Raw genomic sequence first — 10,925 nt, forward strand, 5'->3', positions numbered from 1 at the left:
GAGTATGATTAATGATCTCACCCTTTGTTAATGATCTCAAAAGTTGCAAAGTTTTGGTCCAACAATTGTGTTTCTTCATTGCACCTCCAGCTTTCTATGTTGGCACCCGTTAGTTTTCACACCCTTTTGTTTTATACCTCTTTGTTTATATAAAGTTGCAATGTTTTGATCCAACAATTGTGTCTCTTCGTCGTACCCCTAGCTTTCAATGGTTGCACTTGTTAGTTTTCGCACATTTTTGTTTCACACTTCTTTGTTTTCACACCTTTTTGTTTTTATATATATACTGATTTTTATAGATTTTGAAAAGAGTTTTTATTATTTAAGTATTATTAATGATCTCACCCTCTGTTAATGATCTCAAAAGTTTCAAAGACTCGATCCAACAATTGTGTTTCTTTGTCGCACCCCCAACTTTCCATTTAGGCACCCGTTAGTTTTCACACCTTTTTGTTTTACACCTCTTTGTTTATATAAAATTGCAGTGTTTTGATCCAACAATTGTGTTTCTTCGTCGTACCCCTTGATTTCAATGTTTGTACTTGTTAGTTTTTGCATCTTTTTGTTTCACACCTTTTTGTTTCACACGTCTTTATTTTCATATTTTTGCATATATTCGTCGTACCCCCATCTTCAAAAATCGCACCTATTAATTTTTCGCTTTTTTTTTACCCTTCTATGTTTTACATCTTTATATTTTACACCTCTTTGTTTATTATATATAAACTTTTATGGAATACAAAAACAAGTTTCGAATTTATTGTTTTTTGAGTATTTTTTATACTTACAAGTTAATAAATAAAATCATAGATTTATATGTTTATATACTATAGCAAACTCACTTTTAGGGATCAATTTAAATATAACTGATGAGATTATTTTTATTATCTCATCTAACTGTTTAAATTTGTTAATGATCTTATAAGTTGCAATATTTTGATCCAACAATTGTGTTTCTTCGTCGTACTCCCAGCTTTCAATGTTCACATTTGTTAGTTTTCGCACATTTTTGTTTCACACCTCTTTGTTTATATATATATTTATGGATCTTGAAAAGAGTTTTTGTTATTTGACTATTGTTTAATACCTCCAAAATTGAAAATTCTGAGTATTATTTCCTTTCAATTTATTAATCAACATTAATATACTCATCTTTGTTAAAAAATTTGGATTGTTTTATCTATTGATTCATTCATCTAACTTTTGTTTGGTGTCGTTTTCCATCTAACTGTATTGATCATCTCTTTCAAGTATTAATTTAGGTAATTAATTGTGATTTCTAATTTTTCATAGATTTATCTTTTTAGTCAATTTGGTTGGTTGCAGTTGCAGCTATGAGCTCTTTCTCCCTGATTCTCTTATTATTTATTTATAAATTTCGATAGAATAATGATTTGAGTTTTATTTTATGTGAATATCTTTCAAAATTAGATTATCTGAGTATGATTCGGTAAACCTAGATTTATATATCTTTAACATTATTCTCTTATTGTCACTGAATCAATTTTTCATTTTTATATATATAACAAATATTTGGTTAATTTCATCTTAGTCGTTATTTATGACTTTTATATTATACAGTTAAAAAATTACCAAAAAAATTTCACTCAAAATGTGAAATTAACAATGTTAATCATTTCAAGTTTTTACATTACCGGGCCGACATCCTAGTTGAAATAACAGAAAAAGAGCAAGCTTGATTAACAAAAGCATTTGTTTATGAAAACATGAGGAAGTCTGATTAACAAAAGCATTTGTTCATGAAAACTTGAGGAAGCTTGATTAACAAACAAACAAACAAACAAACAAAAAGCTAATTTCATGAATTCCAAACACAATTTAAGTAGAAAACGATACATAGTTGAAAGATGCAAACTGAAAGCAAACAGTTTTATCATACTCACATTCTCATACTCTTTTTCATGCACATGCTTACACACATATCATATTTTAATTAACATGTTCTCCACGAATCTTGTTTATATTAACAACCTAACTTTTATATTTATCATGTTAACAGCTTTATCTTTTATCATGTTAACACAAACAATCACATAAGAGATTTCTAGTTATCACATAGAAAATTCTCGAGTCTATACTCACCCTCACCTTGATGATGTTACACTTTCTCCAAATTCGCACCAATAAACTCTACAATGAACTGTTAACTTTCCAATCCCACCTATGATTTTTAAGCTTGTTGTACCACGAAAATCAAATTTCAGCTCGATCGGATTATGTTTAGACCTCCACAATCTGCTCCAAAGGTGGAGCATCGAATCTATTTTTTTAGGTTTCGGGTTTAACCACATTCAGCTGTTGCTTTCCCAGGAAGCAACGTGAATAACTCTGGGAGTTTAACTGAGGACGGAACACCGCTTGATCCTAAGCCTTCTTCGACACGATGTCTATCCAGGAATACCATTTATCATGTCTCAATTCCTCAGGTCTGTCCTCAACTCCTTAACTTCTTCAAACTACCCTATTTCCTTCATTTTATTCCTTCTTTGCTTCTATTTTGATTTGCACCAGCTCCGATCTGTTCCGACCTTATACATATCCACGTCTCCTTCCTTACTGTCAGGAACCAGATTTCCATCTCCCAAGAGATCTCTTCTTCTCTGCTTTTCCTCCATGTCTGTATTCTTCTTCTCCCTTCCATCCCCCTCTCGGCTCTCGCCACCATCTTTCTTCTTTCTTTCTTTCTTCTCCTCTTTCACGATCTATCCTTCTCTTGCTTACTCTCTCGAAACATAGGTTTTTAGGGTTTTGGTAGGCGTTCCCTTTCACGGCACCGCAAGAAGATATACATATGCTTGCTATACACAACCACAAAACACGACATCCCTTGTCGTTTAATGACTTACATCACTTAGGTTTTTAAAGGGCTGTAATTAAGTTATGGGCTTCATGTCCAAAATAGTGAGATTGGGGTTTACAGAATGACTCCTAAGCCAGAAAATTTATCTAACCAAAACAAAATTTCGGATTTAAATTCAAAGAACCGGAATTTAAACAACGTTGATCAAAAAGCCAAAATAGCAAAATTCATAGGAACTTGAAACTTATAAACTAAAAAAGTAGTAGAACACTAACATAAAAATGTTTTTGTGGGGTAGAAAGAAAAGAGAGAACTAAATACAGACGTCTTTTAGAATACAACCCTCCCTGTGCTTTTGCATCCTCGCAAAAACAAACAATTACTCTATTTGAGGAAAACAAAACCAAAAATAAAGCTCCTAAACTAAATTAAACCGGAAAGTCTTTACCCTCATAAATCGAACCAAACCGGATTAACCAGAACCTAACCGTGCAGCTCAAGAGTTTGTGAGCCTTTTTTACCCTTTTTTTTTTGTTTTTTCATTTTTTCACTGTACATAACATTTTCTGGTTTCTCAGAGCCAGTCGCCATTGCCAGACCAGAGATGTCTAGATGACGATGGTCCACCGTGTTCGCTCATGCTTCCTCTCAATCTAAAGAAGTTTCTTCTACTACGCATGGGCCGTAATGGACCCGATCTGTTTGGTAGAAAAAGCCCTCCTTCTCTTGGAATGCTAGAAGCAGAGTGAGGCCGGTTCTCCATGTCCTCTAATGGCCCTGAGCTATATTCCATGGTTATGAAGGACGAAGCTTGACCATACCTTAACCGAGGTGTCAAATTCCACCAGCTGCTATCCGATGGAGCCAGATCGCCTTTGAAGTCAGCAGAGTCTGGAACTGATGAGTCCTTTTGGCTGCAATAGTCACCACATGTCTCATCTGCATCGTTGTATATAAGTTTCAATGCCTGCACAACTTCACCCATAAATGGTCTGTGTGAGACCTCTTGGTGGACGCACATGGAGGCAATCGCAGCCACTTTCGCCATGTCATCAAAGTTGTAGGTTCCAGCCAATGCAGGGTCCACCAGTTGCTCAAGACCTTCTCTGTTGGCTAGTAAGGGTCTCGCCCATGTCACAAGGTTTTCTTCTCCTGAAGGTTGAGACATGTCTACCGGTCTTCTACCAGTGAGAAGCTCGAGTAAAACCACACCGTAACTATAGACATCGCTTTTAACAAGGAGATGCCCTGTCATTGCATACTCAGGAGCCACGTACCTGCAATTATTTCCAGGGTAGTCACTGTCAGTCCGCCTTCTATAGACAGAGTGTCTGTATTCATCACATTTGAGAAAAAACAAAACTTTACCCAAAGGTCCCCATGACTCGAGTTGAAATATGTTGACTTCCTTCGGTTGCTTCTCTCGCCAGTCCAAAGTCAGAGACTTTTGGGGTAAAGTCATGTTCTAGGAGAACATTGCTAGCCTTGAAATCACGGTGGATTACTCGGGGATTTGAGTCTTCATGAAGATAAGCCAGTCCTCTTGCTGCTCCAAGTGCAATCTTCAATCGTGCATCCCAATCAAGCGTTCCTTCTGTTTTGTCAACAACCGGAAAAAAGGTTTTAGGTGGTGATGGATCTAATTGGGATATATATTCATTACAAGTGCAGAGATCAGAATATGTCACCGTGCAAGTGAGACTCGACACTCCCATTGTGGACGAGCTCATAAATCAAGCAACGTGTACGGCCTTCAATGCATATTCCAATCAGTTTCACAAGATTACGGTGGTGCAAACGGCTTAGCATCTCGACTTCTGCAATGAATTCCCGGTCTCGGTTCTGGTTGTCCCTAGTTAGCAGTTTCACTGCAACCTCCGTTCCATCTTCCATGCTCCCCTGATAAACACGACCAAATCCGCCCTCTCCCAAAACCCTCTTAGCACTGAATCTGTCAGTTGCCTTCTCAAGCTCAGAGAGTGTGAAGGTCTTAACGGATAAAGCACATGTAGCCATGGAAGACATCAAAGAATCTGATCCCGAACTTCTAGCGCTACTGGAAAACATAGATCCAGCACCTGCAAGGCGTATAAATATTTCAGAAACGGTGTCTTTTAAAGCTACCGAAGCGTTATAAAGTCAAGAGGGAGAAAATTACCAGGCCTTTTGTTAATCGATGAAGCCAAAGTTGGGCCAACAGCATTAGATGACTTCCCAATTTTCTTCCATTTCACGATTATAGATATAGCTCCAACTAAAACCAGAATGAGCACAAAACCTGACAAGGCAATGATTGCAATCGTTCTAAAACCTACTCCCTGGTTTTTGTTGGTAAAGGTTGCATTGATTGGAAGTCCAGCACTTGCACTTGGAGCATCTGCAATAAAATCTCCATTTGGCGAAGAAGAAGGAATTCCTGAAGCAAAGTAAGGAGATTCAAACTTTGAAATGAAACCAAAAAAAAAGTGTACAAACTTGCATCTGAAAGAAATCAGTTTACCTGGGTAACTTATCTGTGTAACCTCATAATCACCAAAAATAGTCTCATTTAGAGGTACTTTCTTGTGCCGGAACCTCTGGTAAATAAGTGTCGCTGTAGTGTTGTCGAACTTTTCCCCAAGTGGAACAAGGTTAATATCCACCACTGTTTTCCCTTGGTTTTCACTGTCGGCACTGGCACCCATTATTTTCACTTGGCTTTGTTCCAAGTACGTTCCAGCAGCAACCTCAATCTCTAACTCGTTGGTCACGGGGAAAATAGAAAAAGGCGCAACACTTAGTAGAACCTGAACTTTCATGGGGAAGACACAACCACAAGGTGAACCAAAAGGAGTTGAAGTGAGAGGCTCTACACATGTCTGCTGACAGTCTATCAAAAAGGAAAGCCGGAAACACACAGGAAAAAGTAGTTACTACGCTTGATCTATCGACTATAGTCTGAAGATGCATATAAAATATAATCCTTGCCACTAGCATATAGGGCGCAGGATAATCAACAACAAGCAAAAAAAAATTACCAGGTGAAGAAGGTGACACTGCAGTCGCATTGCCTCTTAAATGCCAGCGACGATGATGGTGATGACCCTTGCGTCTTGGAGGTGGAATGCGGCTTGGGTTAGGGGAAAAAGCTGAAAAATGGAAAGAAAATGACCAATAAATATTCCTATACAGAAACATAATTACAGAATGTATATGTGACAAACAGGATTCCTTGCTGACCTGGTGAAGGTGCAGGAGCAACTGATGGATTAAGATGAGGATGAAAAAAATGCATTTGATGGGACTTTGATCGCGTAAATGGCAAACTCATTGGAAACAGCCGAGCTGCAAATGATAAGAGCAAGCTGATAAGTCATCTACAGATTCTTTCTATACATGTCAAATATTAAAAGTATACATACTCAATCCTCATCTTGGATATAATAAAAGTACAATGCCTACGTTAACGAATACATTTTGGCCAAGAGAATGTCACGCGAATTCGATATTCCCTTCAAGAAACTCAGAAAAGAAAGAGTAAGCTCTATGTGCATTTTAGCTATTTAAGGTTGGGTGGTGCCAAATAAGGCGCAAAACGTGGGACTTCATCGTCACTCTTACGCTTCACAATAACAGATTCCAAACGTAATTAATCTGAATCGTACTACTAAACCCTTTTGCTTACTTTGTACATAATAAAGTTAGCTTCCAAATATATCCAATAAACAATTCTAAATATAGATAAACACCAACAACTAATCTTGAGCTGTCAAAGTAAGAATCAACCAAAAACTTAACTAAGGTTAATTTCACCTATCTCAATCGTTTCCTAAATTGGTTCACCAAGCAAACACATCAAAAGGGGAAAAAGAATCAGTTAACTAGTTTCATACCAAAACATATATGAAACGAGCCGAGAGAGTGAAGAAGAAGAATTAACAGCAGAAGCATCGCAAAGTTGGGCATCTTATCTAAACTCAAAAACCACCATTAGTCAACAACAACGGAGACACCAAACCCTCACAGCCTCGCCGGACACTCCCCGCCGGTCAAAACAAAGCCTAACCAGAACCAAACGTCTAACCATAACTTCCTCAAAGCTCCACAGACATTGATTCCTTCCCTCCTCCCAAAAAAAAATCAAAAACCCTAGGGTTACACGATAATCGAGTAAGGTTTAAAACGCGATTTGCACAGATCCACGAAATGCGGCTCGAGATCTGTACAGAGCAGGAAGCAGAGTCGAGCTTCACCGACGATACAGAGAACGAGAGCTTCTCCGGCGAATGTATCAGAGTGGTAGAGAGAGAGAGAGGAGAAGAGAAGAGAAGAGAGTAAAGTGAATTTCGAACCAGAAGAAGCGAGTAGAGAGAGAGAGAGAGAATTTAATGCTGATGGTGGGAAGGGCCAAGAGGGGGGGGGCGTAGGGTAGTGTGTTGCCGTAGTGAGACTGCTTTCGGAGAAAGGCACACACACACACCAAAAAAAAAAAAAAAAAAAAAAAAGCGATGATGATGGCATTTAGCAAACACTGACGTGCTTTCTTATGCGCGTGGAGTTAACGCTCCTCGAAACGACAAAACTGGTGGCCGTTTGCTACCGTCACATCGTCAAAACCGTTTCTTTTTTGGGCGTTAGTTGCCTTATTGGGCCGGGCCTTACTACATTTTTGGAAACTAAATCTATCTCAACAAACCCAAGCGGAAAAGAAAGTTTATTTTTCTTTTGTTGACAAAATCTAAGTAGTATTTTGCTAAAGCATGTTTAAGAAATAATGCCAAAAACGAAAAGGATAATTCTCTAAAATGTTACATTTTCATGTTTTTCTTTCCCAAAATTACTAGTATATATAAGACTTCATCAATTATTTGATTTCAGTTCAAAAGCGGAAGTCTTTCTAGATTTTAGGTAGGAGTATTTTTGACCAAAAATATTACAATGTTTTTTACGAACCTTCCGTAAAAGTTACAACTGATTTAAGGAAATTTTTCATTTTGGAATGCCCTTTACTTAATAAATTAAACTCTACTAACATGGATCCATATTAGCAGCTCTAGTAACAACACTCGTTCTCTGCTGCTCTTGATCCAAATGAGCAGTTTAGTTTCACACTTTATATATCTATTCCCTTTTGGATTGTTGTTGAGAGCCTTTGCTGTTTGTGTGGCTACGTTACTCTGATAGCAACTTTGTTAGTGTTACAACTTATATAATACATGATATTGTGATTTCGTACACTTTTCATTTTTGACCTAAGAACAATTGTAACCTAAATTATAATAAGCTTACGATTTCTAACCATCTTTTTCCGCCAACAAAACAATATTTATGTCAATTGACAAAAATGTACTGTTTAAACTTCAATTTTCTGATGTACTAGTAGCAGCTAATTAATAATATGATACACACATATAGGTAATGTATCTACTCACTCTACTAATCAGTGAAGAAAGTTAACCTAAGGACGAAGATAAGATACAAACTACAGTTATGCTTCAATCATTCAAGAAGGTTTCGAAATCAAATGAAAATGTACCAACATAGTCTTGACTTACCGGTTCAGGCAAAGGACTAACCGGCCCGGATTGGTTAGGGTTGTCCATTAGCCAGTTCTCAAATTCCGATAGTTTGGTCTCCAAGACGTTTTCATTGATCCCTGGTTGCTGCTGTGCCGTCGCTGTCTGTGAATCTGCAGTAGTAAGAGGAGCCTCAGATGGAACAAACAGATCCACAAACTGACGATTTCCACTACCATGTATGTTCTGGTCTGAATGTCTAGTGTACCTATTGCTCTGAGAACCAGGTAGAGCTGTGCAGTGATCACTAACACTGGGATGATAATTGCGTTGTTGAGTGTACATATCCGGGCTTATTGGCGGTGCCACTACGGAAGAGCTGTGGTGGCTTGATCGTGAAGCATCGTTATACCGGATGCTGTTACCACTTCCCGCAGAATAGGCAACTCGTGATCGTTGCCTATAAGAACTTCTATCCTTTTGGATCACGTTGTTGCAAACACTGCTCAATGACTGCGCTAGACGATTCTGCAAGCCTTGATTGTGTGGAATCGGTTGCCTGATTCTAAGCCTGGCTTTGACGTTTAAGGGATTAGCAACACGGGTAGATGATGAACAAGGCCGGATACCAACCTGGTTCTGAAGCAAAGTCTTTTGTGATACCCGTAAGATGCTTGGAGTAGGTTTAGAAGATGGTGGGGTAGGCATGTATCCCGTCCTGAAGAATTCGCGCTGAGTCTTCCATATCTTCTCTTTATCATTAGCATGACAATGATTTATGGTGGAGGCACCAATAGACCAGTATGGACATGGAGCACGGATGTCGCACACATAACAGTGACACTTGAAAAGTGAAACCAAATGAAAAAGGATTAGCCAGGAAACAGAACCATTAAAGCACCGTACAGAATTAGAGTCTTTAGATGCTTACCATGTCGCAGTACTTCTCATGTGAGGTTGAGTTGAAAGCATACTTAGCACAGGAATGTCGAGGATGAGGGAAATCTCTACATGCTATCTACAAAACAAAATAATTTTGCTTTTTGATATTAGGGAAACTTAAAAGTGTACAACAACACCTGCATAAAGAAGATAGAACACACCAACAAAAAACAATTCAAAGATACACTGATTAGTACACAAAAACAGTTCAATGAATCAACCATTCCCCAAAACAGTTCCTAGACAAAAAGGTCTACATAGACTTCTACTTATGAAATACCCAATCAATCATTGTCATGAAATTACCAAGCCTCATAGCTAAACAAGACTAACGCATAATTACAGAATCAAAATGAACTTGGAAATGAGAAGGGTCAAGTGGGAATACTATACCTCACCCTTTTGACCAACTACAAGCACATCATCATCATCATCATCATTCTTGGCTAATTTATCATCACCATCCTCGTCCACTGAAGCAGTCTTCATCGTCTTGTCGGGATCACCATCCAAAATCACACAATCGTCATCATCATCATCCTCCTTTGGCTTCCGATAGTGAGAATCAACGCAACCTTTCACCTCAGAAAGAACCTCGACTACATCGGTACTGTCCGATGTGTCATCGACGGAGTCGATAACATTGTTTAGCCATCTGAAATACTCTTTGTCTACTACTCCTGTATTGGTCTCCTCCTGCTCCTCGTCTGAGCTAATATCGACAACAACAACATCATCATGATTTACCGAACCCATTTCGAAACCGGATCACAAGAATTCTTCAAATCGAAGTCGAACACGGGATTAGAAAGGCATGTGAGAACACCAGAATCCAGTACATTTACCGAATTGTAAGAGTAATACCAAAAAAGGAAGACTTGATTTTGTTTATTACCCGGGAAAATTTCGAGGTAATAAGAAGTATTGAAATGGAAACTTCGAGCGAAGAAATTAGGGTTTGGTTTGGACAAAAGCAGATATTGTGCTGCTTCCTCCTGGTGGTGACGAAGAATGACGACAAGTTTTTTTTTTTTTTCCTTGTCTCGTCTGTTTGTGAAGATGGGCCTAATGGGCCTTAACTCAATACATATAGGGCTAGTGATTTCATATAAATTGTTTTGGTTTTGATAATCAATTTTTTTTCTTTTACTAATGATCAAACTCTTCTTATTATTTTAAAAACTCTTATAATTTTATTGTTATGTTTGTTGAAGATTGACTAAGAAAAAATAAATTAATATCGCTGTCAATGTCATTGACCGCTGTTTAGTAGCTATCGACATTTGACACCACTTGTCTAACGACAAAACTCTTTTATCATGTATTCATATATTCTTTGGTTGCAAAAGTTTAATTACTACTATTTTGTATTGAAAAGACAACATCAAAACCAATCTTTTGCATAGGAAATGAAATTATTAGGAACATTAATAATTTGTAGTAATACGGAGTTTTTTAAAAAAAGCATGAAATATTTTTTATGTAAGAAATACACAACTTCCAAGACCAAAAGTGGTGGGCAAAGAGCATGTGCGACATAAGCCATCTTCACAGTATAAATGGCGCCTCAGCTTCCGCATCTCCTTATAATATACTCACCGGTTAGCGTGTTATGTGCACGTTCTAACAAACCTTCAAATCTGCATATTTTCTTTTTTTTTTGTTTT

At 37.7% G+C, this 10,925-nt stretch overlaps 2 protein-coding genes across 5 annotated transcripts; both read right to left on the minus strand.

Annotated features, from left to right (window-relative positions):
* Positions 1–3,041: 3,041 nt before the first annotated feature.
* Positions 3,042–7,306, minus strand: LOC104766806 (receptor-like serine/threonine-protein kinase ALE2). Its single transcript, XM_010490758.3, has 8 exons — positions 6,694–7,306; positions 6,041–6,145; positions 5,839–5,949; positions 5,322–5,690; positions 4,980–5,237; positions 4,510–4,899; positions 4,190–4,415; positions 3,042–4,098 (listed from the first exon to the last, which is right to left on the minus strand). Exons 1-8 carry the CDS (start codon positions 6,764–6,766, stop codon positions 3,396–3,398), a joined length of 2,235 nt encoding a protein of 744 aa, XP_010489060.1. The 5' UTR covers positions 6,767–7,306; the 3' UTR covers positions 3,042–3,395.
* Positions 7,307–7,694: 388 nt separating this feature from the next.
* On the minus strand, positions 7,695–10,340 carry LOC104766807 (RPM1 interacting protein 13). 4 transcript variants are annotated; one of them, XR_015591235.1, is made up of 5 exons: positions 9,652–10,340; positions 9,248–9,334; positions 8,585–9,159; positions 8,356–8,489; positions 7,695–7,977 (listed from the first exon to the last, which is right to left on the minus strand). XR_015591235.1 is itself a non-coding variant. In XM_087502310.1 (4 exons), the coding sequence occupies exons 1-4, from the start codon at positions 10,012–10,014 to the stop codon at positions 7,819–7,821; spliced, it is 1,413 nt and encodes a 470-aa protein (XP_087358436.1). In that variant the 5' UTR covers positions 10,015–10,340; the 3' UTR covers positions 7,695–7,818. The 4 variants fall into 4 exon arrangements, 3 of the variants coding, with proteins under 3 accessions (XP_087358436.1, XP_010489067.1, XP_010489063.1); XM_087502310.1 differs by having other exon boundaries at positions 8,356–9,159; XM_010490765.3 differs by lacking the exon at positions 7,695–7,977 and having other exon boundaries at positions 8,104–8,489.
* Positions 10,341–10,925: the final 585 nt, after the last annotated feature.

Source organism: Camelina sativa, chromosome 19, assembly GCF_030686135.1.
Source record: "Camelina sativa cultivar CO46 ecotype springtype chromosome 19, ASM3068613v1".
Classification (NCBI taxonomy): domain Eukaryota; kingdom Viridiplantae; phylum Streptophyta; class Magnoliopsida; order Brassicales; family Brassicaceae; genus Camelina; species Camelina sativa.